Genomic DNA, 27,096 nt, shown 5'->3' with positions numbered 1-27,096 from the left:
TGAAGTCAGAGGTGTTGGTCCTCTGTACCCAGTGGAAGACCTGCTCATTCAGATGCTGAAAACTGCCAAACACACACAACGGAAACAGGCACTGGACATGTAAGATCATATTATATTATATCATAAAAAATATATATATATTATGATTTTTTTGATTGCATTATATTAAAAATTCATCATGCACAAATGATTTTTTTTCCATCTATTCAGAGGAGGAGGGGATTCTGCTTGAGGAACATTTCAACCAACATTTTAATGATATGAAATCCTGCTGATGAAGAGGACAGTTTTGATTTAATTTCTTGATAAAAAGCTCTCATAAATATGTTTTTTGTTTTATTAATGTGATATATATGACATTGTGATGTCAGTATGCACTCATTTGTTCATGGCTGGAGTCATTTGAGCCTATTTATGTATCAGTGCCTCCTGTTAATAAACTTATACCCAAAATAATCTTCTTTATTCTATTAAAGGTAGCAAATAATCGAATACTAATATGTGTTTAATTGCTATTAATCAAGTTACTATTTACTTAACGGTAAAAATATTGTCTATGTATGAATGACAGAAATGAGTTATATTCAGCTAGCTTTCTGGCGCCCCCTGTAGGTCATCTATGAAAACGTTTGCATCAATCACATCCGGGTGAAAGTAGCAGCATGTTTTATCACATCTTATGCTAGTTTATATATCTGTCAGCAGTAATGCCTCTCATAGTGATGTGTGGTTACCCCTGTAGTGGTAAAACACGCAGGGCAGAAGAACTAAAGGAGTATTTTGAAGGGAACACCGAGAGAAAGGTTCATATTGTAGGAGACGGAGCTCTGGGCGTTGAGAGAAACTCAGTGTACGCAGGCAAGTTTAAGCTAACTTAGCTTAATTTAGCGTTAGCTTGTTAGCTAATATTAGTTTAAAGTTTTGTCAGTAGTGAGTGTTCTGTTGGAGAGTCTCTTTACATGTTAGCAACACACCTGACCGTTAATATGTTTGAATTCAGCCGTTATATTTTTACGTCACTGAATGAACTCAGGCTAACTTAACTGAAGAAGAAATGTTGTGATTAGCTGTTAGCATGATAGCCAGTAAGCTAAAAATACAATTTCTTATTAAAATAGACTTGTAATGTTGTTAGATGTGTAGCCGAATGATAACACTGTCTGTCGAAAATGTATCAGTGTTCTTTCGTGTAGTATGGAGCGTCTAGGGTTTTGCCATCTTCAATTTAATGGTATTTTGAATGGAGTTTGGTGAACAACTGTCATCAATGCCCAGTGATGAAGGCTGTTGGTGTTAAAGTACACACCAGGTTTATACTCGATATTTTCTTTGCAACAGAAACTATGGTTTTATCTTCAACATACTGGTAAATTAATACTACATACATTACTTGGATGTTTAGATAACTTCATTCTCTCACCACAATTTAAAAAATATCTGATTTCAGCATCTAAAAGGGTTTTTAATATTTATGCAATTTAATGTTTAAACTAATCGAATAATCACCTAGTAAAATGAGTCACCAAGAATTTTAATAATTTTACTAGCAAAAAGAAAGCCAAAAAAAAGAAGACAGCACTGGTTCCAACTTATCAAATGTGAAAACTGCTTACATTACCTTTGTTTGTCCTCACTGATTGACAATTAAATATATTTGGGTTATGGACAGTTTTACAGACATTCAAACAAGCAAAATATAAATTTGGGCAGGCCATTTTTTACTGTTTCCTTTTCACAAATCAAGAAAGGACAGCAGAGGAGATACTAAAAAAGGTTCACAGGCTGACATCAGTGCCACAAAAAGAATGCAGCAGAATCAAATGTTTCAGTCTTTCACTTTTTTTGCTTGGATGTTTGCTGCTGTTTTTATTCACTTTTTATTATTTTTTGCACTTTGAGCACCCTTCATTTCGTGCACGGATGTTCTTAATAAATCAACATCTTGTTTTGCATTGATTTAGCCTGTTAACCTTTTTTTGTGGCTGTCCAGCCCAGTTGTAGTGGTGTGCAGGTATCTCCTTTGCCATTCTTACTTAGTTGTCCATTGTACTGATGCACCCAAGATTAACCTTTTTGTTGCCCTAAGTAGGCACAGTTTCACAGCAATCAAGAAATCAGGAAAATAACTGGCAAATTAATTTACCATAGGAGTATTTGTTTCAAATAGCACAATTTGGGGGTGTCGGTGGCTTAGTGGTAAAGCAGGCGCCCCATGTACAAGGCTGTTGCTGCAGTGGCCCAGGTTCGACTCCAACCTGTGGCCCTTTGCTGCATGTCTCTCCCTCTCTCTCTCCCCCCTTCACACTTCACTGTCCTATCGGTTAAAGGCAAAAAATGCCCATAAAAATATCTAAAAAAAACAACATTTAAATAGCACAATTTGTGTTGTTTGTTATCACAAATAAACAGTCACAAAGAAGATTGAATTCCTAGAAAGTGACCCTGGACTTTTCCCATACTCCTGCTGTGATCTAAAGCTTGTTGGATATGTTGCAGATTCCCAAAAGGAAAAAAATATCAGAGCGTCTCTGAAAGCTGAAGTAGAGAGGTGGGTTTTTCAGGTCTGTTTTTTGAATGAGATTTATCAGTGATGTTCTGTCTGTCACATGCCTTTTAACCTTGTATTCAATTGTTGTTTAGGAAAGTCAACAGGGAAGACATCGTAATTTTGGATTCATTAAACTACATAAAAGGTAAATCCTGCTAACAATCACATGCCACGTACATTCTGCATTTAAACATTATGTTTTGTTCATGCTTTTACCTTAAAACTTGAAATACCTTTCAGGCTACCGTTACGAACTGTTCTGTCTCATCAAACATTCACAAACACCACACTGCCTGGTGAGTATGCTACTACTAATAAGTAATGGATTTTTGCTTTCTAAAAGACTATCACCCAAATGTTAATAACACAAGTCAAAATCATATGCTTTCTTTTGATGAAGGTATACTGTTTGACGTCAGATGAAGTGAGTTCAACGTGGAATACCAACAGAGATGCTGCTGAGCAGTACACCCAGGACATGTGAGTGAGAAGCCTCTACATGTACAGTAGAGGACGATGTCAGTCTCCAGTAGGACTGTCTTTACCTTTGTAAATGCTTTTAAAATATTTCTATGCCTGTCAAAAATCATCCCCCTCCAGTTTTGTTTTCCTAGTTTGCCTGACATTTGGTTTGTGTTTTGTAGCTTTGATGCATTAGTGCTGAGATTTGAAGCTCCAGACTCCAGAAACCGATGGGACAGTCCTCTCTTCACCATCCTGGAAGACGACACGCTTCCATATGACGCCATTTCTGACGCACTTTTCAAAAGAAAAGCACCCCCACCAAACCAGTCCACACAGAGTGTAAGAGACATGATGTTTTAAACAAGCATGCAGGCAATGTGTGCTCTGTCATACTGTCTTTTTGGACTATCTTGGGGTAACAGAGATACTCTTTTTCTCTGCAGCAACCATTGTCATCTGCAAACTTCTTGTACGAGTTGGACAAGATCACACAAGATGTGTTAATGGTATGTCTTCATATCATCATTTGTCAGTCACTCAGATCTTTCTCCTTGGATACTGTTCTTGCTGAAACCAGTAATGTCATATTTTAAGATCACCACAGTGAGACCTACACACTGAAAATTCAAAATGATGGACTGAATCGTCATATTGAGAGAAATTCTTGCTTTAAATGTTAATTTACAAAGCACAGAAATTGAAGTCATGATGCTCTGGAAGTAATCTGTGCAAGTTGGACACTGACTGACCCTGAGCTCACAAACCCCTCCAGTAGAGCCTGAGATATTTGTTGAATATGAACAGATGTTGAAAACAGTCATAATATTGGAGGTGGAGGGGGGTTCAGCGTTGTCACATGCAGATGGATTGAGCAGCAATTCTTTATAAGGACCACCTGTTGTGAGAGATTTTATATGTGAAACGTGACTATAAATTACACCCATATCAGCCTGAACTACCATCTGTTATTGTAACTAAATGGATAGCGTACATTGATGCTTTTGCCCCAAAGTGACACAGCTGGAGAACCTATTGACGTTTCTATTATATGAATCAGCTGCACATTGGTGTAATTAGAAGAAACCAGTAATATTATCCAAACGTCAGTGATGACATCAGAAAATCTGAATGCATCATTATGTACCATTGTGTCATAATTGTTCTTCCCTCACAAGGAAAACAGAGGAGGAGTGTGTTAGAGAGCTTTTAGTCGATATGATAGGATGTTTGTTACAGTTGGTAAAATGTGTTTTGGTCTAATGTGCTGCAATCACCAGTGTGTCCTCGCTGTGGTTGTGTCTGCTAATTGCTGTTAGCCAATAAGAAATCAGCTGCTCTTGTTTTGCTGTTGAGTAGGGCTGTACCAAATGCCTCTAAGCTTCAGTCATGAAGTTGATATCTGAATCCTTAATCAACATTTAAACATTGTGCAGCCTTTTTTTTTTAATTAATAATAATTTATTTATTTGTTTCTTGCATGTCTCTTCATTCTGTTTGAATCTGATATTTATGCACAGTTGCATATAAAGATTATACTATAGAGGGGCACCCACTAGCTCACCCACTAGAGCAGGTCCCAAATGACATATAGCAGCTTTGAATTAAAAGGGGAAAAATGCATTCAGTATAGCCTTAATATTCAGTACACACGTTAACTCTTTTTGCAAAAAATCCCTGTAATGAATAATTAGAAGAACAAGTACTTTTCTCATTTTGATTAATCAGTCCATTTAATTCTTAGTGTGCAGGTCCCACTTTGCTCCTTACACTCCCTACACACTAAAGCACCTGCTGATTTGTATTTGACAGTAAAAACATAATGTTCTGTATGATTTGTGTTTCATGGATGTCATTTAATATTTTCAGACAATTTTCAACGCACAGAAGACAAGTGTTCCCGGGGATCTGATTCCAGTTCCAGGAGCTACAGAAAAGATATCCTTTTGACACATGTACATGTCCACATTTTTAATTTAAAACCCACATTTCTAAGAATCCTATCACAGGCTCTGGTTGGTTTGTTTTCATGTGGTATGAGTTCGCAGTGACCTTTCACAGTTAATGACAGTCTGAAATTTGTATTACAAATCAGTCACATTCCCTAACCAGCAGGAGGCAAAGTACTCAACATCAAATGACTTGTTTGAAGGAGAAGGTGGATGAATGCACGTCGATCAACTAACTTATAATGAAAGGCACAGCAGCCAATCACTGCTAAAGGTCTCGCCCGTAATAACATACTGGGGGACACGTATTGGGAGAGAGAAACCAAATTACATAGATTAGTGGATTTGTGTTGGCAGCTGCACCGCGTCAGAACACTTTGATTTTCTCTTTTTTGAACACGTTAATCCAGGCTGAAACTAACTTAAAAAGGACATTAGGTTTTGTGCTGGTCAACCTTTTAATGATGGGTGCATGACGTCAGTAACGTTCAGTACTTTGTGTGTGTTTACCTTGAAGGTTAAGATATGATAATGTGACCTTCGGATTCTTTTGGTCAATTAATTATTGCTTATTGGGAGCTCAGCTGTACTGTAGAAATCCTCAGGAGAATTTTCTGTCTTCTTCTTGTACTTAAATGTCCTTAACCTGACGTTTTAACATCGAGCTCACCAGGAGCATCAACATGGCGGAGCTGAGGAAATTACGACGCCAGTTCATCAGCTACGCCAAGATGCACCCAACAGAGAACACCGGACAGATTTCCAACATGTTTGTGCAGTATTTAAATAAGAGTCTTCACTGAAACTTTTATAGCATTGGTTTTATTTTTTTATTTTCTGTGACAAATAAATTTATTTAATTATTTGTTGCATGGTTGTGGGTTATTGACCAATTAAAATAATTCAGTTACAAACACTTATAAGCTGTAATATGTAAAGCACTGTGTTTTTTTTTTAATGAGCAGAAATTAGTCACCACAAAAAAATGTGTGTATCTGGACAAAAAGAGGAAAAAACAGTCATACAATACTTGTATATTACAAATTGGACACAAGCACATCAGCTGACAACATCCTGTGAACACAACCAGGTAAATCCAAAGGAAGAAATCAGAGGTGTGGTCACATGATTAAAGTCACAAATTTTAAGACTTTGGACTCAACAAAATCAAAATGGACTTGCAACTCCACTTGGACTTTACCACTAATGACTTGCTACTTAATTGGACTTGAACCTTTTGACATGAAACTACTTGATACCTTCGCCCAATCCCAAAGATTAAACATGTGCCATGAATTAATTTATTTCCCTTCATTTCTTAAATCAACTAACATCAACCCTACTTATTTCTAGCAAGTTGACACTTAATTCCCCACATGCTTTGTTTGACAACATCATGTGTAATATAACTTTTCAATATCATGTTCACTTGTCAATTTAGAGCAATATCACCCCCATTTATATTGTAATATTCCACCATTTTAGTTCATTTTTAGTAACTCTTGTACTTATCATACTCCTGTTGTTACTCTATTAGGCACTGGTTTTGCCTTTGCTCTTTGAAAACACTTCTTGTCTATTTGTATATTTTGCCAGATATTTAATACTCTAATATTCTAAAACTGGGCCCAGTAAGTGACCGAGACCCAGAAAACCCACTGGCTGTTCTTGTTGTGAATGTTGAATTGTGGTTACTGTACTCAGTGTTACTGTTATTTGAAGCATTCTCTGGCACAAGAATTTCCTTCGGGATAAATAGTTATGTTGAATTAAACACAATTTAAAAGCAATCATAATTTTGTAATTGCAATATATTGTTACTCTGTTTTAAAATTGGCATTACACCTGGTAATGAGTGGATTATGACATGTTTAGAACCCAAACTCAAATCATAGGACTTGACTTGGGACTTGAGACTTAATTGTGACTTGCAAAACATAGACCTGGTCCCACCCCTGGAAGAAACCATGAAGACATTTGGCAAAAATATCTCATCACAAGTTCCACATACCCAGTTTCTAAAGCTTTCAGCCACATCTAATGTTCTTCCTCAGCAGATGGTGCTGCTCAGTCGTCATGGAGATGGAACAAACTAAGTGAACCTTGTATTGAGAAACTTTTGTCAAACTGATATCTCCAAGGTCAGGCATCAACCTTCAAGCTCAACATAACCATACCATTCCTGTCCTCCACATCCACGTTAGTGTCTTCTTTATTTGATTCCCTTTTTGCTGAGTCATTCTTTGTAATGGATTCCCCACTAAGTCAGTGTTGCAGACTTTGCCCAGTCACAGCTCAGCACTTTCTCAAGTAGAGGTTATCCTTAATTCTCCTTGTACTGTACTTGAGCTCTTGTTGACAAGCCCGGACAACAGTGCTAGGTTTTCTTGTTCAAAAGCTTCTTATTGCATCGTGGGATTTGTGAGCAAAATATTGCTGAGTAAGGCTCTTTCAGAGACTTTGTATTGTGTAAGAAGATTGGGAGAAAAGCAAGAACAGGAAGTTTGTGCTTGCTTTGCTTATAGTAATTACTATTGGCTACATTTCTAGAATATTTTAAGTGCGATTATGCATGCATGACATGTATAAAGGATATTGAATTGAATGTGTCCACATTTATACGACTTTTAGTCATAATGTCAATAGAAACAGTAGTGCAAGAATCTTTTTACATATGATTTTATTGAATGAAAAGCCATAAAAAAATACACTTTTCCACATCTTTTATCTCACATTGCCTCACAAAGAAAACCTGGTGGAGCAGCAAAGAATCAGTGCAATAAAATGAACAGTAGCAAATATAAAAGTCATGACTTGTGAATGTGCCAGTGCTAAAATAATAGTGACAATAACTTGAGAAGGAAAAAAAACACTGAACATAAATTGCATTTACTTCATTATCTTCTTCTTCAGAGGAACGGCAGTGCCAAAGATTCTGTCCCAGTGGCTGAAGAAAGGAGCGTAGTTGCTGCTCGGCTTCTGGTGGTGCATGTCATGAGCAGGTGCACCGCCCAGCAGACCAAAAGGCACCAGGTGGTTGAGGGTCCATGGTAGATCGTAGCCTATGTGGTCCTCCACAGACATCCAGATACTGAAAACGGTGATGCTCCATGTGGTCAAGGGGTGGCACTTTAAAAGAACCGGGTCCTGGTTGCTCCAGAATCCAACAGTCATCAGCTCTGGGATGCTGAGCTGCTCAGTCGACCAAGAGAAAGGCGCCACGTATTCATGGTGGATCGCATGAATCCACCGGTAAAGCTGTGCATGCTTGTGATGTACGAAGTGCCAAATGTAGTACTGAGTGTCAAAGAGGAGAAGCACGCCCAGTCCATCTATGAATACCTCATATAGAGTAGGAGCGTCCTGTGGAAGTGTTGGCGTAGGCAGTATGAACATGCCAATTATTACAGCCGGCAGAACAAAGAATACGTGGTTATACAGCGCTGTCATGAAGCTCTTCGCCATCATTCCCACTGTTGGCAGCCTGTCTGGCTGGATCTTGTACTGATAGAGAAAAGGCACCCTTTCTCCGAAGAGGTCCAGCGCAGCAAAAGGTATGCTGAAGAAGAAATAGCTGGAGAAGGCGAGTAGGACGGGGAAAAAAGGAGACGAGATGAGAGGCCGATGGTGAAAAAGCAAATAGTCCCAGAATGGCTGCAGGAGACGGTCCGAGGCCCTGGAGGGCAGGAGGTGCAGAGGCAAGTCACTGATGTTCAACATGTTGCTGTGGTGCCACTGACAGCTGCTGCAAGTCTCAGGATCCAGACAAAGTTCTGCCTTTATATAGTGGAGATCAACAGAAGGGGCTTTTCTCTCAATCAGAACAGACCAGCTGCTTTTTTTTTTCAGGAGACCTCCGCAAGAAGATTAACAAAGCCATTCAAGAACATGCATTAGACACAACAAAGTGATAAGCTTCTAACTGTTGAGACAGCACAAGGTTAAATATTTGAATGCATGAAATGAAGGAGGGCAGAGACATTTTTCTGTAAAAGTGAAATGCTCCAAATAGTTGTTTTTTAATTTGTTTTGCAGATTAGACCCTGATTTTGTTTCACAGAAATTCAATCACATGAAATGTCTGGACTTTAAAACACAAACATTTCTCACAATCACTTTGAATGATCATAACAACATGATTTATTTGGGGAAAATCTGCAAAAAATTTCATTGAAATCACGTATCAGTCTGTCTTTTCACAAGTTAAGGCGATAATGCTCTTCTTCACCAGCTACTTCTTTTCAGCCAGAGCCTTCCTTGAAACCGTTTTGTTGGTGTTGGCATACTTTTGTCGATCATTTCTATAAAGAAATAAAAAACAAAACGTTTTCACCACAGAAAAAAAGTCTTTTTTTTACAAATAAAACTACTACTATTATGTTCTTATTGGTAGTGTTCAAAATGAATGTGTTGGATAGATGTACCTGCTCATTTTGGTTTTGTTCCTGCATCCCAGTCCTCCCTCCCAGTGGCTGGTGTGCGCACCTCTTGTCATCATGCTTCCACAGCTGATGCAAGGCTTTCCATTGCTGTATGGCTGCAACAACAAATAATGTGCTTTTAAACTTACTACTGGGTGACAGTACAGACAGTTTCCCTCGATGTAAATAAAGTTTCGCCTCACCATTTTAAAAAATGTGATGCAATGTCATGTCAAGTCTTTGGCTCACCTGTTCTTTGGCACAGTGGCCACAAATCATTCTGGTTGCCAGTTCCATGGGGTGGTCCTGGTCCACGTCGTGGCACACGTCGCAGGGGTAAGCTCGGCCGCAGCATGGAAACCTGTCACCAACATAACACGGTCACAAAAATCTACGTGTTCCTCTCAGAGCTTCCATGTCAAGTCAGAGAGAAGATGATACCTTAGCCAGCGATGGCTCTGTTTGTAATGCTTGCACGCTCCCTTTTCTGGCAGTGGCTTCCCCTTCTGCACGGCTGGATCTCTTATCGTCTTGTAATTAACAGTGCCGGCACTTTGACCTGCACAAAGGAAACATGTTTATGTCCCGTAAACATTCATGCAGATATACTAAGGCTTGTGATTAAAGGTTTTCAAGTACTGTGTAGCCAAATATAACAATGTGTGGTAACACTGGGGTGAGAGCCAACTGTGGCAGTTTGTTAAGATCTTAAATCTTTGCTGATCCCTTTGATAGCAAATGTAGGTGAGCGCCGACCTGTTTTGTTGACACGGGGGGGAATATACTGGAATCTTGTGCTCTCAGCCAGAATACTGAGCTTGTTGTGGCAGTGTTCACAGTTAAACTCCTTTGTTTGACCATAGGAGACGTTCTGAGGAAATTGAAAATATAAAAAAAAAAGCTCATTAAACATGTTTCAGTTCTGGTGATATTTAACACAGCTGGTTTTTAAACGAAACAGATGTGCAGTGTTGAGAAGGACAAGTGTCATCACCAGCACAGGGCCCTCCTGGGAGCAGCTGAGGCAGCCCGCAATGAAGTCACAGTCCTGGAGCACGAGGTCGGCAGGTGCAGCATTGTGAAGGTCCAGGTATCCCAGGACATCACAGTAATGGTGCAGCAAGCAGGGCCTGAATGCAGCATTGATGCTAGCACTGCACTTTTCACACTGAGCGCTGCAGGGTGCTCTTCCAGTCAGTGTCAGGTCTGCAGTCACCTTACACCTGCACACAGGACACAAACAGCCAAGCTTTCAATTGCATGTCATTGTAATTAAATCAACTATAATTTGTGACACGTTTACAACATTTAACTTGTTTTCTTTACCTGTTACATTGAAGACAAACAGTGATTTGTTGGGCCGCCACGGTGGCTGTGTTCTCTCCTAGCCTTAGTCCCAGCAGCTTCACCTCTGTGCCTCTGCGGGGGTCGCTGATCTTAATGTTCTCCACCAGATGACAGGCCTCCTCCTCCTCCTCGTGCTGCTGCTGACCTGGACCCTCCTGTTGCACTAACTTTCCCCCCTCTATTGTCCCCTTGTCCTCTGTCTTTTCCAGTTTTGCTTCGTCACACGCATCCTCATCTGCAGCAGCGGCATCGGATGACTGATCGTTCCCAGACTTTTCGCACACTGCTGCCTGGAGTTCCTGGTATGATATGAACTGCAGTCCAGCTTTTTCTAAATCAATGTCTTTTTTCAACTGCAAAAACAATCAAGAGAAAATCTTTCAGCATTAATAAAATAAAATAATGCAGTAAATTACCTGTTATTTCAGTAAATTCAAAAGAAAAAATAGCTGTCTCACCTGCCGGGCTCCTTCAGTGAACAGTCTCTCCAAACTTCGATCTAGCCAGCGAAGAAAAGGCCGGAAGAGCAGCTCCAGCTTTCCCAGAAGCTGATTGGTTGCATGCTTGGCTTGGAGCCACTCCAGTGACGCTTGCTGTACATGTCTATGTAGCCAAACATTTATATAAATGTCAACACCAGTGGCCCTTATCATTACATGTTTAACATAAACTGTACATGCTTTCACCTTGCCATAACTGGTGGCAGCTCCTGGTCCAACGGTATGTCCAATGTGAAAATCTAAGAAAACATACCAAGGTGATGAGCAACTGTTATTCCATGTCAACAATTTACTGCATGGTATTTTAAAGAACCAGTTTAAATGGAAGCAGTGGTCTTTACCTCCAGGGGGTAACTGTCTGGGAAGCTCACCATGATGTCGACTTGTTTCAGATCAAAAGGCTGCAAGTTAAAATGCAGAGTTAGTGTATTTACAGATAATACTGTCAGGGTCTTAATCTTTGTAAACTAAACAAAGCATTGCAAAGGTAAGAAGAGTTGGTTCATTCATGATTTGCAGAAGAAACTTGTGGATTATAGCTTCAGTGACAATGCTGATAAAATGGGTTAATAATTCTGATATGGCAGTTATATTTATTTTTGTTAAATGGGTGGCTATGTTTTACCCTAACTGGGGGTTTGTAGCTTGTGGAACAGCAAATATATTTTTCTAAATTACTTGTTTTCAAATGAGCCAAAATAGCCAAGTTTTAATCGCTGCTTTACCCCATTTCTCATATAACAAATAGGCTTAACTGAATCTCAGTGGTGCAGCTTATGTAATTCAAATTCCCTGGTATCCCTTACTAATTAACAATTAAACTTTCACAGCATAGAAGCAATGGTTTTACAATTTATTGTCCATAGAGAGGCTTCAGTTTCCTACTCTATGTTGATCCATTGAGTAAAGACTTATTAGAATTCACTTATTAAAACTGAGGTGTGCTGTATTACAGACGTGTGGATGGATTTTTTTCTTTAATCTTTCGGGGAAGGAGAGGAGAAAGATGGTAAAATATAATGTTTACCCAGTCTGGATCAGTGGCCTCTACAGTCACTCTGTAATAAGTAACTTTGCCATCATCATGTTCCTGAATAATCAGCTGATCTTTTGGAAAACGCTTCTTCAACTGCTTGATCTCTGTGTCTCGTAGCTGCTTGGCCACATCCTCTGTCAGGTCACGCAGCTTGACCTCCTGGAGAGTGCCAGGGCGGGGTACTGGTGGCATACTCAGCGCTGGTCTTGGGTTAATCCTAGGAACAGGGTGGTCATCCACTGGGGGGAACTGTGGTGGATGCCAGAAGCGACACCTGTCTTCCATGGTGCAGTGGCCTGAGATAAAGTAGCGACAGGGGCGGCGGCCAGCTGCTGGAGCAACCCTGGGGTTATTTGGAGGAGGAGGTCCCATATCTCCTCCAGGAACCTCTAAGTTTGGAGATGTGACATCTGACTGGCTGGGTGTCCTGATAGTTTTCCTCTCATGAGCTCTGGCGTCATCTCTAATGTGTAGGAATTTGCATCTCTTCCCAAAGTTGCAGTGTCTTCCTTGAGAGAAGAAGCGGCACAGCGGCTGTGTATGAAGCACTGGCTCTGAAGCAGCTGTCTTCTCTCCCTCACCATTCTCCATCATTATTAACACCTGAATGAATGAATGAATGCAGTAACACAGAATAAAGAGGTGGACCTACTTCTTCTACTTATCTGTAAAAACTGCAGGGCCAAAAGTATGTGGACACACAAACACTCATTTGTGATTACAGTCTCCACTCTTCTGAAAAGACTTTGTACAAGATTTTGAAACCTTGATACAGACATTTGCGCTCACAAGAGTCACAAGAGTCTTACTGAGGTTGGACACTGATGCTGGGCAATACAGACATTTAATTCATCAATACTAAACTGGGAACACCTTTTGTTTATGTGCTTTGTGGACAGGGGCACTGTCATGTTGAAACAGACACAAACTTCCCCAAACTGCTAGAAGAACACTATCATCTACAACAGTGTGTCGATAACAACAAATAATTATCTTGTGCATAGGGCTGAGCAATGTATCAACATTATATCAATATTGTGATATGAAACTAGATATCTTCTTAGATTTTGGATATTGTAATATCATTAGTGTTGTCTTTCCCTGGTTTTAAAGGCTGTGCTAAAGTAAAGTGATGTAATTTTCTGAACTTACTGGACTGTTTTAACTGTTCTATTATTTGCCTTTACCCACTTTGTCATCATATCCACATGACTAATTTATTATTCATCAAAAAATCTTGCGGTGTCAGGTTTTTGTGAAAGCAGCAATAGTCAACCCTGCGATATTGTTCTAAGGTATTTGGTCAAAACCATCATGATATTTAATTTTCTCTACATCACCCAGCCCTACTTGTGCGCAGAAGTAATTATGTCGGTAGATAACAACTTTTATCTTACAAAGGTACAGTAGGCCTATATCTCTGGATTCATTCATTTCTGTTAAGAAGACTAAATGATATTTTGCAAGTCTGGAATCCTATTTAATACATGAACTGTTAAACAAACTCTGTGGGTAAGGGCACAGAGAAGACCTGAATAAAAGCTATATTCTGAGAACCTTGTCTCTCTGCTAATAATGATAATAATAATAATGATAACACAGACAGAGAATTGTGTTAAAAGTTACTAAAAATGACAGTAAAACTCATCTTTGATGCAACATGCACAGGAAATAACCTACTGAAATGTCATCCAATTCGCTTGTTTTACACAAACTTCCTGCATTTACTATTTGGCTTCAATTCCCAGGCAAACAGACTCAAACACAGCTTCCCCAGCTTCTGAATTCAAATACACAGGATGAACCCTTTTTATGGGTATAATTACTGCACTAAATGTGCAATATTCATAAACAATCTACTACACTATATGTGCAATATTCACAGACATGCAATATGTAGGTTTTTTTTTAACCTATTACACTTACTTATTATTATTTATCATTGTGTGGATTGGATGGCTGAATGTATGGAGGATGTGGTTTTTAACTGTCAGCACTTTAAAGGAGTAGCACTCCTAATTTAGTAGTGTTTTTTTAATAATACAATGACAATAAAAGCATGTTTGATTCTGATTTCTACAGTTTATCAGCTGTCCTGTACTGTTGAGTACATTGAATAATATGAAATATCCATAAAGTATGAAACTCAGTCTGGGGTCGTCAGGTTACACAGTTGGGGACCACCTCCTCAGCTTGTTTAAAGAGCCACTGCTAATATCAATTAGCAGGCAGGGTGCCCATAACATGCAGGGTACATTTAGCTACAGCTCAGGTTTACTTATTCATGCAGTCAAACACATACACCAACACGCCCCTCCAGCCAGCTACCATTTTTCCCCGAAGACCTTTTTTCCCAAATTTGTAACAATATTTTTAAAACATCACTGACTTACCTTCGATATAAAGTTAAAAACAGGATGTTTGCAGGTGTTTGACCAGATAGTATGGCCAAGCCTAACATCAGATTTGCCTTTATTTAATGCCTCACGTATTCAGAGGTCAGTCAGATGGACTTGAACCTGTTTTATTGCTCTAATTGGACGTTAGGTGAATGATCTACCTGGTATTTTAAATATCTACACGGCAATAAATACCCATACAAGTTTCTGGTTCAGTTAGTTGCATTTTACCTAACATGGGGTCCACTTAAAGCCCAAGTCTTCTACAATAGTATTTAAGTACCCCTCTAGCAATAACGTGGCATTTGGGCATTTTGCTCTAACGTTAATGTTAAAGAGGACACAAAATAAACAACGTTAGCATTTTGCTTAGCTAGCTAAACTTTACTTACAGGCGACAGGGGGGAGTGTTTTGCTAATGTTTGTCCGCTTATTTAGACAAATTAAGTTATTGTTGTTACATTACATTGATATCAAATGCACACAAGGGTCCACGTTAAAGTTTGTTCCGTGTACTGATACAAGGAGGGTCAAACAGCCTCAAATAACCTTTTAAAGTAGCCTTACCTGCTAACTGTCAAGACACCACAGAGACTGAACCGTTACGTGCAACAGGAAACGTAGCCTGACGTCATTACGTTAGACGAAAGGTTCCGAGTTAGTTCGGTAACACTCGGGTCCGCGATGTAACCAAACGACATTATCATGTGTAAAGGTTATGATGAGTTAAATTACAGGCTGCCGAATATCATCGTTGTGCACTAGTTAAAATGTGTTTTGTCGCCCTCTGCAGTTTGGAGTGTGAAATGGACGTGAAGAGGTTCAGAGTTCATTCTTGACCAGCTGAGAAAACAATCTCACCACAAAGTCCACTTAGTAGCTGCTCAGGAGCGTTTTAATCATATCGCACAATCTTTATCAGCTGAGCACTTTAAAGACCCACCCATGTTGGCTCAAAGGCTGAGGTGCAGAGTTCATTCTTGACCTGGGACAACAATTACATCACAATAGGCATATTTAAAAGCTGTCACAGACCTTTTATTGTTACTTTAACATTAACTTTATATGTAGAGATATTCTTATCATATATATTTCACTTTCTTGTAATATCTTACCAATTATTGTGCAATAATATTTATATTTTTTCTAGTAGAAAATACTACACTGTGTGTATTACAATTACCCTGTGCAACTATACATCATGGATATACAGTATCTTTATAAGTGAAATTATTATATAGTATATTTATATTTTATATCATTTTATTTTTATCTGATTTGTATTTTTGTTGTATTTTTATCCTCATTTAATACTCAGCTACTTTTTCCACTTCTTTCTTCTTCTTTCTTTAATGTGTGAATATCCCCGATGTGGGATTAATAGGTCTGATCTTATTGTAAAACTTAAATTTAAGTCTTGTCCCAGTTTAACACCCAGTCTCTTTTACCAGCCTGGTGTTGCTACACATTTTGACAAATAAAGGCCTGTCTCAATTAGAAGCCTGGTCTGGCTGCCAAGCAGTTCATTTTTATAGAAGTTCTTTGGATGTATAAAATCAGATTGTTGACTTCCAACTTAAGCTAATATTAGTTAGCTGTTTAGATCATGCAAATAAATATGAATGGTTACAGTTCTGCCATATGGAGATGCTACAAATTATTAGCTTGGTTCGTTTCATTTTACTGAAACCGTGAGCAGCAAAGAAGGCCGTAATTAATCCAGATTTACCGGCATGAGGAAAAACAACTGGTGACTCCCTTCCTCTGACATTGTCATAAAGCCAGAATATGTGTCTGTTCCATGCCTGGTGAGTTATTTATATTCCATTAGTTCATTAGGGAAACAAGTTTTTCACTGAAAATAATCCAAGTTATGAATATTGTTGTAACAGGATAAGGTGGTGTTATATCGGTATGCCAGGTGCCTTTATCTCCTTGAGTGCTGTGAAACAAGTGTCATACCATGAAAAATAATGAATATGTTATTGGAAGTAATATTCATACTGGCTCAAATAAACAATTTGATCGTATTTGTCACTGATTTTAAAAATGATATCCCATACTGAACAATATATCACGCGGAGACCTAGCTATATGTTACCAGTTACCCAGGGTGTATGAATAATTTGTTGCATCGTTGCACCCAGCTGTCACTTGATCCCACACAGTGAAGCAGACACTCATAGAAAACAGTCTTTAACAGAGCTGCTGTTTCTGGCTGTAACAAGTCCATTCCTCACATTGTCATAAGATATTCACCTTGTGATTTTTACTTCAGGATGGATCTTGATACCAGTGTAGATCTTTGGATAAGACGCTTAGGAAATGACTCTTTGCTGCAGCCTCTGTGGGACAGTCTGCGGCTCAACTACAGAGACTATCTGAGATCTCCACTCTTCCCCGTTGTTCTGACCGTGTCTTCCTACTTCGTCTTGTGCCTTCCTTTCCTCCTTTGCGATATCATGGGAGAAAAGTGGGCATGGGTCCAACAATTCAAGATCCAACCCAGCCGTCGCCCTACAGCCTCTACGCTGCTGCACTGTGCAGGTGTCACCTTGTACAACCATGTGTTTCTCATGCTGCCAGCATCAGTGGCTCAGTGGGCATGGAGGCCACCTGTGGACCTGCCGGACCAGGCTCCGGCCCTGCTGGAGCTGATTGCAGGGGTGATAGGCAACCTTCTGCTCTTTGACTTCCAGTACTTCATCTGGCATCTGCTCCATCACAGGATCCGCTGGCTGTATGTCACTTTCCATGCCATCCATCATAACTACTCCTCTCCCTTTGCTCTTGCCACTCAGTGTCTTGGCGGCTGGGAGCTGGTCACAGTGGGCTTCTGGACCACTCTGAATCCTGTGATCCTGAGATGCCACTTTCTCACCACATGGGCCTTCATGGTGTTGCATGTCTATGTTTCCATTGAGGATCACTGTGGCTATGATTTCCCCTGGTCCACGTCACGCCTGATACCATTTGGCATCTACGGAGGGCCCAGCAAACACGATGTGCACCATCAGAAACCCAACACCAATTTTGCGCCACACTTCAGCCACTGGGATAAAATATTTGGGACGCATGCTGATTTCAGCTTCTCTACTGGTATGAAAAAAAATATTTAACACTGTTTATAGCAGCTATAGATTGGGTTTATTTTTCCAAATCAGTCTACAAATTCCTTTACACACAAATGGAGGCATATTGTTGTGCTGCATTTGAAAAATCCTTTATCCTTAAGCTCTGATGGTAATGACCAAATCTGTTCATTGTATCTTTTAGAATTCTGTCATTTGAACATGTGCACAATATAAATAATGCCTAAATCTCACAGTGTGTCTGGTTTCTTTACTTTGAAAGTGATCCTGAGCTTAGACATGGCCTACATTACGCTCTTCCTCATAAATAATACATCATTTGAGCCACTTTTTCACTCTTTACCAGTATAATGTTTCATTTGAGATGGTTTTATTTCATTAGCCTATAACAGGTGGACAAAGGGGATAAAATCATTTGACTACAAGAAATCATAGCAGGGGTGCCACTGCTTATATATGTAGGCCCTAATCAAGTCATGTATGGGCAGATTATAAAACACGGATAAAAATGCCCAACCACCTTTCCCACATAAGAGCAAGACACACAGACTTTGTGGTGGTTTACCTCTTGTTTTCTTTGCTGCTGTTGTCGTCTTGCATCTCCCTGTGGTCATTCTGCATCTTTTTGTTGTTTTGTGTCACTTTGAATAGTTGTTTTGTGTCTCTCTAAGGTCAGTTTGTGTCTTTTTTGCTGGTTTTGTGTCTTTTTGTAGTCATTTTGTGTCTCTTTGTGGTTGTTTTCCCCCCTTTTGTTGTTATTTTGTGCCTCTTTGTGATCATTTTGTGCCTCTTTGTAGTCATTTTGTGTCTCTTTGTGGTCATTTTGTGTCTCTTTGTGGTTGTTTTGTATCTCTGTGGTCATTTTGTGTCTCTTTGTGGTTGTTTTCCCCCCTTTTGTTGTTATTTTGTGCCTCTCTGTGATCATTTTGTGCCTCTTTGTAGTCATTTTGTGTCTCTTTGTGGTCATTTTGTGTTTCTTTGTGGTCATTTTGTGTCTCTTTGTGGTTGTTTCCCCCCTTTTTGTTGTTATTTTGTGCCTCTTTGTGATCATTTTGTGCCTCTTTGTAGTCGTTTTGTGTCTCTTTGTAGTCATTTTGTATCTCTTTGTGGTCATTTTGTGCCTCTTTGTGGTTGTTTTTCTCCTTTTTGTTGTTATTTTGTGCCTCTTCGTAATCATTTTGTGCCTCTTTGTAGTCATTTTGTGTCTCTTTGTAGTCATTTTGTGTCTCTTTGTGGTCATTTTGAGGTTTCTTTGTGGTTGTTTTCCCCTTTTTGTAGACATTTCGTGTGTCTTCGTAGTCATTTTGTGTCTCTTTGTGGTTGTTTTCCCCCTTTTTGTTGTTATTTTGTGTCTCTTTGTCGCCTTTTTGTGTTTCTTTGTGGTTGTTCCCCCGTTTTGTAGTCATTTTGTGTCTCTTTGTGGTCATTTTGTGTCTTTTTGTAGTTATTTTGTGCTTCTTAGTGGTTGCTTTCCCACTCTTGTAGTTATTTTGTGTCTTATTGCAGTTCCTTTATATCTCTAAGTGATCATTTTGAGTCTCTTAATGGTTTGCATTAATTTGAGGGATATTTTGCAGATCAAGGTCAGGGGGTCCCTGACACGTTGGGCCCATTCAGTAACCCACTGATGTTCATAAGTATAAATCACAGCATCAACATATGGAGTGCACAAATTCATTATTGTTTTCCCTTGTATCTTTTTCCACTATAAATGACCTTATCTCTGCATTCCTACTGTGACACCAGTATGCCTCATTATTAAGGCTGTGTAATCTGACCTGTGGTCCCAGAGTGGTGATAGTGGTGGTACTGATACCCAAAAATGTTTTATGTATGAGGGACAAGTAGGTAAAAGTCAAGTCACATTTTCCACCACTAGATGTCAGTAAAGTAAGTCAATCCAGTTGCCATATTGATTACATTTAACTTACTTTTATTTTTAATAGTTGACTGCATATATAAGGCTGACAGTTAATTACAGAAAATATTGCATACAGCATATTGTGGTAACAAGACCTGTAATATTTGAATTTTGAGGTGGTCAAATCATTTGTGTGTGGATCATTTGTTGTTGTGTGTGGGCGTGTGTGTGTGTGCGCGCGTGTGCTGGTGGCGCTGCGTCGCTCCGCCGGTGCAACCAGATCCAGTGACACAGCGCTGGGATGAGTGTTGCAGCTGGCCCGGACATGTCCGAGTAGAAACCTGCTTGTTTATCCAACACCTACAGCATTAAACCCCCGTGTCAAAGATGGGGCAGTGCGGCATTACATCGTCAAAGACGGTCCTGGTTTTCCTGAACCTGATATTCTGGGTAAGTTGGACGTTTTGCGACAGTTTGAAACGTGCGTCACTAGCTAACGTTAGCATTGTGTATTTAGCTATGTTAGCTTAGCTGTGTGTGTGCAGTCAGCTGCTCCGCTAGCTGCTGCAGCCGACCTTTGTTTAACCAGGGAGGGATTAGTTTGAGAAGCAGCAGGAAAGACATTATGCAAGGTAAATTTACTTTTAAGGTTTAATGATTTACAGATAACACTGCATTGTTAAATGAAGCACCTGTCATTACGTTTAAGAGTATAAAAAAGACCATTTGCTAGCTTAAAAATGTAGTGTTGTCACTGTTGGAATGTAGCTAAGCTAAGTAGGATATATTTACTCAAGTACTGTGTTGAAGTACAATTTTGAGGTACTTATACTTTACTGAAGTATTTTCATTTTATGCTGTTTTCTACTTCAACTCCACTATGTTGGAGGCAAATACTTTTTACTTGATGTATATAATTAATAGCTTTTATTAGTTACTTAACATAAGTCAGTTATATGTTATTGTTGGTCAAGCTATCCATTAGTATATAAAGCAGTTAAAATTAGCCCCACCTTTACCAACTGCAATATTAAACATTAATGCATCACTTTAATTAATAATAATCCAGTAATATATTATAAAATAATATGAAACTGGACATGCTTCAAGATTATTTTGATGCTACAACTTTTTTACTTTCATTAAAGCAGGATTTTCAATACAGGACTTTTTCATTGGACAAGAGTATTTTTGCACGGTGGTACTTCTAATTTAAAGAAGTAAATGTTCAGAATATTTATTCCACCACTGCATGCTTATATTGACTGACTCATTTTTATTTGTGTCATGCACACTTACATGTGCCCAGCACTCATGGGTTTGCAAGACACCATTACAATGATGTTGCAATAACAATCAAAAATACAAGTCATCTAACTACTCAGTCCAGAAACTGAATACTCTGCCTTCTATCCCAGGCCTGGCAAAGAAATTCAGCCACCAAAAGGGTTCCCCTTTCTTAAAAACAATTTTTTAATGATCATACACTAAAAGAAATAGACATAGATAGAGGTCACCCTACTGAAAAGTACATTCCTTATGTCTTCATATACAGGACAGTGAAACAAGAAGTGAACCTCATACTCAACGTCACCGCAATTACACAACAAATAAATTCTGTCCTCCTCTGTGGTGGCGTGAAACCTTCCAGTCTCTAATGCTTATTGTAACGCTCCTGAGTGCAGCTGTGCACACAAGGATCTTTGTCTATTGTTTAGATTATTATACTTCACCTAAGGTACCACACATTTATGATATGCTGCAATACTATACTACTAATCTACTCAGTAGTATATAAAGTATCTAAACCCAGCTAAACATTGATGAACTACAAAATCAAGATACTATAAAATTCTGTATTAATATAATGAATGAATAATTTTTAGTTTGGTTACATACATGTGGAGAAACAAAGATTATTTCACACAAATTTTCTCACAGTCAGTAACCGAAAAAGGAAGAGGATGAAGCTTCAGGCTTATTTTTGCCTGTCCTATATCAACCAAAGTATAACCTTGAATATCAAGAATACCAAAGAAAGGAAATAAATTAATTAATAGGTAAATACACTATAAATTATAATTCTCAATTATTCTACATTTCAATCATTTTACATTATAATCTGTAATCATTTTAACACTTTGAAATTAGCTATTCTGCAAAATTTGTATTTTTACTTTTGATACCTTAAGTAAGCTACAGTTTGCTGATGAAACATGTACATTTAGTGAAGTAACATTTTGAACTCAGGATTTGTAATGTTTATTTTTGGACTATGGAAGTTCTGCTTTTACTCAAGTAAAGAATCTGAAGGCTTCTGTCAACGCTGAGTGTTGCTTGTTTAAAGTCAAACTATCACTGTTTTTTTTTTTTTTGTTTGTTTGTTGTTTTTTTTTAAAGATATTTTTGGGGCATTTTTTAGCCTTTCATTGATAGGACAGACAAGCGTGAAGGGGGGAGAGAGAGAGGGAGTGACATGCAGCAAAGGGCCACAGGCTGGAGTCAAGCCCGGGCCGCTGCGGCAACAGCCTTGTACATGGGGCGCCTGCTCTACCACTAAGCCACCGACGCCCCAGCTGTCACTGTTTTGACCTTCCTTAAATTTACTTGCAGCAGATAATATGATTCAGCTATACATGTTTATAATTGCATAATACAAGAAGACAGCTTACTTAATCCAGTTCAAAATACATTTTTAAGTAAGTTGTTCATCTCATTTTGACAAAAAGCTCTCAGGTCATTCTGGTAAACTGCAGGTTCACTCACTCTGAGTAACAATGCTGATCACAGATGTTTAATATGTCTTCTGTGACTCCTTTGCACACATGCATTAAAGCAAAATGTACTTTAAATAATAAGTACTTTCATATCCACCTCTATAGTACTAAGCAGAGTTGGAAATTAACTTTTTTTGTCACCTGCCACTGTGGCTGGTGACAAAAATCTACCAGCCACTCAGGAGATTACTAGTGTGTTTTGGATGTAAAGTCTGAACATGCAAAGTAAGTGTTGGGCTGAGGTACTGGTACTCAATACCTTAAAGATAGCAATCTAAATAACCCTGTATTAAGCGGGATCGAAACTTCTCCAGTCAAACAATACCTGAAATTCAGTCCTTTTTGTATCTATACATTGTGTATGCACAAAACCAGGCCTGAAAGAGGCAAACGAGAAGTTGGGATCTATGAAAACCACATTGACGGCAGAATGTTCTCATCTGTAGGGAAACTCTCACTCGTGTATGAACATTTTGGAGACGGGGGAAATTAATGACACAGATGATTAGGTGGTGAATTGAAGCCACATGGTAAAAATTGAACGCAAGAGACATCATTATATGTATAATGATTCCTCTCACACGTTTAACTTGACTTCATAAAAGCAAGTTAACATGTTTTTTCCCCCCCACTACATGATCTTATCTTTTTCACTGTGTGTTACTACTCGCTTCCCCTTTCTGTAGAGGCTTGATAGAATTTTTTTTTTTTTTTTTTTTTTTTGTCATCCACAGGCCGCCGCTGGTATCCTGTGCTATGTTGGAGCCTATGTCTTCATCACATATGATGACTACGATCATTTCTTTGAAGACGTGTACACGCTCATCCCAGCAGTGACCATTATTGCAGTCGGAGCCCTCCTTTTCATTATTGGGCTCATTGGATGCTGCGCCACTGTGAGGGAGAGCTACTGTGGTCTCACTACGGTCAGTAAACCAGTTCAAAAGTTTCCTCTTGTAGTGAGCTTTAAAACATGATGAAGGGGAAAGTGGGGTTTCAGGATGCATTACAGCAGTGCATAAACATATCAAATTTGACAAAAGCATTTGTCATATTTAATCAGATGCAACAGAAATGCAAATCTTAAGAAGCTATCAAAGATTTTAAATAACTGCATATAGTATTTTGTCTAACTAGAACACACCAAAGTGTCAAACAGTCCAATTTTTACTTAAATGCATGTTAGTTTTTCAAAGTGTCTGTATCTTGAAATTCAATCAATAGTTTGTCATCATCCTCCTGCTGGTTTTCATCACGGAAGTGGCGGTGGTGGTTCTCGGATATGTTTACAGAGCAAAGGTGAGAAAGTCAGATGCAAGCCAGTACATGTTTATTTTTGTCTTGGCCTTATTTGATGCGCACCTTAATCTGCTTGTGTTCAGTCATGCAGGTTTGTACAGTTCAAGATGTGTCATCACATATTTTTGTCTCACCCTTCTTAATCATCGGCAGGTTGAAAATGAAGTTAATATTTCTATCAAGAAAGTGTATGATGAGTACAACGGCACCAACAGCAATGCCCAGAGCCGTGCCATCGACTACATTCAGAAACAGGTGAGGACAGAAATTCTGTCTCCTCTTTAAATCATATATTGTTGTTGTTTGACCTTCATATTTCTGTTGGAATTGCTTTGACTGAGCAGGTAGTTGTCAGTAAACTCAAGTTTTTGTTTTGATTTTCACAGCTTCAGTGTTGTGGGATCCACAATTACTCAGACTGGCAGAACACACACTGGTACGAAGAAACCAAAAACAACAGCGTACCCATCAGCTGTTGCAAAAGTAACATTGGAAGCTGCACGGGGTCTCTTGCTCATCCTGAAGAGCTCTACCAAGAAGTAAAATAACCTTTAAATGTGTCAAGTTTTCACACCAAACACCTCTAATGTTTAAAGAGAAGTGACTTGTATGTTTGAACTTACTGTGTGTGTGTGTGTGTGTGTGTGTGTGTGTGTGTGTGTGCAGGGTTGTGAAGCTCTGGTTGTGAAGAAGTTGAAGGAGATCATGATGTACGTCATCTGGACTGCACTAACATTTGCTGCCATCCAGGTATGTAACTTTCACATCACCAGTTTTCTGTAGAATTTTTCTTCTCTTTTTTGCAGGACCTTTGCCGCAATTACTGTAATTCTATAGGATGAGCAACAAGCTCCCAGATGAAGTAGTGAAAGGATGAGTTTGTTTAAACTTACAACATGTACATCATTTTTCTACATGCCTGAGAAGATTGATATTACTGTCATGTCTGTGCGATAAATATGAAGCTACAGCCAGCAGCCAATTAGCTTAGCATAAAGCTTATCTTAGCACTGCACCTGGCTAAGGTCCAAATCATAGGTTCCGTGCCTGCATCTCTGCGAGGGTCTACTTTGGTCCACATGACATAACTGTCATTATCCACCTATGTTCGCAAGGGTTTTTTTGTGACCACAAGGACTGTACGTACAGCAAGAGCACTAGCTACGCAGTGTCTTGTACCACACTCCAGTCCAGTCCAAAGCACTGTAGTCAAGCCAGCTACACCCGCTGCACCGCAGCGAAATTACTTTTAAGTTTGATATTCAACAGATATTCACTCCAACCTCAGCGGCGTCTTCTTAGTGTCAGTTTCACCTGATGATGGCAGTAGGAGGACATTACGTTTACTCAAGCCCTCCTGTTTACTGCTGGGTGCTGACCCTGACCCTAAATTGCACCATGAATGGAACCATGTGCATGTCCCTGTGACCTTAGCTGTCCATGGACGTTCAATGCGGGGGGGTTTGTCTGAGCCATAAGAAATAGTCCAGCTGCTAGCACCCCATAAACAACAACTTGGTTTTTTTACACTGTACAAACATATCTATATGCAACCCTAACATATTTATCATCTATACTGGTAACCTGTTTTGGCTTTGTATATTTAGATTGCACCTTACTGTCATCTAGTTATTATAAATTTGCACCCATGCTGTTCAACTTTGTATTGCACATGCTGCACAATGTTCTTCGTGAATAAATTTTAATCTTCCTGTATCTTATCTTTTTAAACAACTAGATATAATGTGTTAATTAGCTGTTAGGTGGATTTTATTACCTGGTAACAGAGGCAGCTGTTTTCCTCATCTTGTTTTTGTGCTATGCTAAGCTAACGGTCTCCTGGCTACAGCTACATATTTACCATACAGACATGAGAGTAGTATTGATCTTCCCATCTAACTCACAGCAAGAAAGCTGGAATGCAAATAAGTCTGTTTCCCAGAATCTCACTGTTAGCATTATAATACTTAAGTCCAAAAAAATAGTGAGTTATAGCTCTATAGTGAGGCCCAAACATTTATAAAGGGTTGTAAGTGGCTAACAACTATAAAAAGGTTTTAAAACCAAGAACACTGATAATGTGTGTGTCTCTGTTTTCCAGATGCTTGGGATGCTGTGTGCTTGCGTCGTGCTGTGCCGCAGAAGCAGAGATCCTGCCTATGAGCTCCTCATCACAGGGGGCACCGTGGCGTAAAGGAAAACTCATTCTCACCATAACACACTTTCAGAACTAATGTCGGTGAGAGCATGAAAATAATCTATTACCACACTAACCTTAAAACACCAACCACACTAAAGATATATATTTTACCTTTGTTTGTTGTTGTTTTTTTTTTCCCAAAAAAGCTGTAGACCAAATTCTTTAATGGTCAATGTAAATGAGATGTAGACAGCGTTCTATTGTCTCCGAGGATGAGGGTGTAAGACCTCATCCTATGTACGGAGTAAAATGTGGACAGGGTAATTTCCTCATATGTTAGTTTGCACTATGTGTATGGCTTTGAATATTTTGTATTTAAATCTGTCCTGAAAGACTGTATAATTTTACCTTTTACCTTCACTACTACTACTGCTATTCTGCTACTACTACTACTACTACTACTACTACTACTGCTACTACTACTACTGCTCAGTTTTGGTTAAAGCACCTCACCTTCACCAGCAGTATTCTGTGACACCACAGCCCAGGCCAACAGCAAGTCACTACGTGTAAACTGTTTAACTCTACTGCCCTCGGCTTACCTGGTCTTTCTTTTGAGAATCAAACCTTTTAATCCCCCTCAGTATGTGGAATTTTTCAAGTAGTACTGCTTACTTAAGTCCAGATAGACTTTGTCCCATAGCTGTTTTGTTTGTTTTTGTCTCAACAGTCTACTGATGGTAGTTTAGAATTTGATTTGCTCATATGTAGCAATAGCAAAACTCAAGAATGTAAATAAAATGTGGGGAAAGTTTGAGATTAAATGACTGCTCTTTGACTCTTTTAATTTCACTGACAGAAATGTCACATCTTAACAAAGAGATAATATTGTTCCACCAAATGTGATTTTTCTTTTTCTGCCCAGACAAAGCTCACATTCACTGCTGAACAAGTGAACTTGGTCCCAAAAAAAGAGAGGTCAAAGTTCGGTTGTTTCCCATGAGGGAGGGATGTGAGAGGTCCACACATTCAGCCAGATGCTTTGGTCTGTGTCTAATCTTTTATGCTTTGTAGCTTTTCGTCATCTCACTAGGTTCTAGGTTACCGTGCGCACAAAATGAAACTAACAAAATTAAAATATAACTGACGGAAATCAGTAGATGTAGTTGCATCTGAACATCCTGTGACCGAACAGCCAGTGTGGACCGTTTTTAGCCCACACGTTTAAAATGGTGATAAATAGACTCAGCTTTGGTTACTTGATC

At 39.1% G+C, this 27,096-nt stretch overlaps 5 protein-coding genes across 6 annotated transcripts; 3 read left to right on the top strand and 2 right to left on the bottom strand.

The window, feature by feature from the left end:
* The first annotated feature begins 625 nt into the window (after positions 1–625).
* Positions 626–5,824, top strand: kti12 (KTI12 chromatin associated homolog). The gene is made up of 9 exons (XM_078168345.1): positions 626–858; positions 2,497–2,548; positions 2,641–2,693; positions 2,789–2,844; positions 2,949–3,028; positions 3,193–3,352; positions 3,457–3,519; positions 4,880–4,950; positions 5,621–5,824. The coding sequence occupies exons 1-9, from the start codon at positions 708–710 to the stop codon at positions 5,760–5,762; spliced, it is 828 nt and encodes a 275-aa protein (XP_078024471.1). The 5' UTR covers positions 626–707; the 3' UTR covers positions 5,763–5,824.
* Positions 5,825–7,621: 1,797 nt separating this feature from the next.
* Positions 7,622–8,784, bottom strand: ch25hl1.1 (cholesterol 25-hydroxylase like 1, tandem duplicate 1). The gene has a single exon (XM_033635871.2). It carries the CDS (start codon positions 8,677–8,679, stop codon positions 7,849–7,851), a length of 831 nt encoding a protein of 276 aa, XP_033491762.1. The 5' UTR covers positions 8,680–8,784; the 3' UTR covers positions 7,622–7,848.
* A 156-nt stretch (positions 8,785–8,940) lies between these two features.
* Positions 8,941–15,361, bottom strand: LOC117262751 (uncharacterized). Of its 2 annotated transcripts, none has more exons than XM_033635870.2 (12): positions 15,230–15,361; positions 12,255–12,866; positions 11,569–11,628; positions 11,414–11,466; positions 11,186–11,330; positions 10,707–11,080; positions 10,375–10,603; positions 10,137–10,251; positions 9,822–9,939; positions 9,630–9,741; positions 9,384–9,496; positions 8,941–9,260 (listed from the first exon to the last, which is right to left on the bottom strand). In XM_033635870.2, the coding sequence occupies exons 2-12, from the start codon at positions 12,855–12,857 to the stop codon at positions 9,191–9,193; spliced, it is 1,992 nt and encodes a 663-aa protein (XP_033491761.1). In that variant the 5' UTR covers positions 12,858–12,866; positions 15,230–15,361; the 3' UTR covers positions 8,941–9,190. The 2 variants fall into 2 exon arrangements, with proteins under 2 accessions (XP_033491761.1, XP_078024470.1); XM_078168344.1 differs by lacking the exon at positions 15,230–15,361 and adding an exon at positions 14,657–14,788.
* Positions 15,362–16,875: 1,514 nt separating this feature from the next.
* ch25hl1.2 (cholesterol 25-hydroxylase like 1, tandem duplicate 2) lies at positions 16,876–17,904 on the top strand. Its single transcript, XM_033635992.2, has one exon. It carries the CDS (start codon positions 16,942–16,944, stop codon positions 17,779–17,781), a length of 840 nt encoding a protein of 279 aa, XP_033491883.2. The 5' UTR covers positions 16,876–16,941; the 3' UTR covers positions 17,782–17,904.
* Positions 17,905–19,853: 1,949 nt separating this feature from the next.
* Positions 19,854–26,655, top strand: tspan3a (tetraspanin 3a). Its single transcript, XM_078168343.1, has 7 exons — positions 19,854–20,065; positions 23,127–23,318; positions 23,617–23,691; positions 23,845–23,946; positions 24,078–24,230; positions 24,358–24,441; positions 25,793–26,655. Exons 1-7 carry the CDS (start codon positions 20,003–20,005, stop codon positions 25,883–25,885), a joined length of 762 nt encoding a protein of 253 aa, XP_078024469.1. The 5' UTR covers positions 19,854–20,002; the 3' UTR covers positions 25,886–26,655.
* The last annotated feature ends 441 nt before the right edge of the window (positions 26,656–27,096 follow it).

Source organism: Epinephelus lanceolatus, chromosome 5 (assembly GCF_041903045.1).
Source record: "Epinephelus lanceolatus isolate andai-2023 chromosome 5, ASM4190304v1, whole genome shotgun sequence".
Taxonomy (NCBI): domain Eukaryota; kingdom Metazoa; phylum Chordata; class Actinopteri; order Perciformes; family Serranidae; genus Epinephelus; species Epinephelus lanceolatus.
The sequence above is the reverse complement of the archived record's forward strand: the minus strand, read 5'-3'. Positions and strand labels throughout refer to the sequence as shown.

Excerpts from the sequence above, each read along its gene's own strand:
- kti12 (XM_078168345.1), top strand. The coding sequence starts at position 708 with ATGCCTCTCATAGTGATGTGTGGTTACCCCTGTAGTGGTAAAACACGC. Across the intron at positions 2,549-2,640 it reads CTGAAAGCTGAAGTAGAGAG|GAAAGTCAACAGGGAAGACA; the intron begins GTGGGTTTTTCA and ends ATTGTTGTTTAG. Across the intron at positions 3,520-4,879 it reads TCACACAAGATGTGTTAATG|ACAATTTTCAACGCACAGAA; the intron begins GTATGTCTTCAT and ends TAATATTTTCAG.
- ch25hl1.1 (XM_033635871.2), bottom strand. The coding sequence starts at position 8,679 with ATGTTGAACATCAGTGACTTGCCTCTGCACCTCCTGCCCTCCAGGGCC.
- LOC117262751 (XM_033635870.2), bottom strand. The coding sequence starts at position 12,857 with ATGATGGAGAATGGTGAGGGAGAGAAGACAGCTGCTTCAGAGCCAGTG. Across the intron at positions 10,252-10,374 it reads CCCAGGAGGGCCCTGTGCTG|AACGTCTCCTATGGTCAAAC; the intron begins GTGATGACACTT and ends CAATTTCCTCAG. Across the intron at positions 9,261-9,383 it reads AACAAAACCAAAATGAGCAG|AAATGATCGACAAAAGTATG; the intron begins GTACATCTATCC and ends ATTTCTTTATAG.
- ch25hl1.2 (XM_033635992.2), top strand. The coding sequence starts at position 16,942 with ATGGATCTTGATACCAGTGTAGATCTTTGGATAAGACGCTTAGGAAAT.
- tspan3a (XM_078168343.1), top strand. The coding sequence starts at position 20,003 with ATGGGGCAGTGCGGCATTACATCGTCAAAGACGGTCCTGGTTTTCCTG. Across the intron at positions 23,692-23,844 it reads GATATGTTTACAGAGCAAAG|GTTGAAAATGAAGTTAATAT; the intron begins GTGAGAAAGTCA and ends AATCATCGGCAG. Across the intron at positions 24,231-24,357 it reads CTGAAGAGCTCTACCAAGAA|GGTTGTGAAGCTCTGGTTGT; the intron begins GTAAAATAACCT and ends GTGTGTGTGCAG.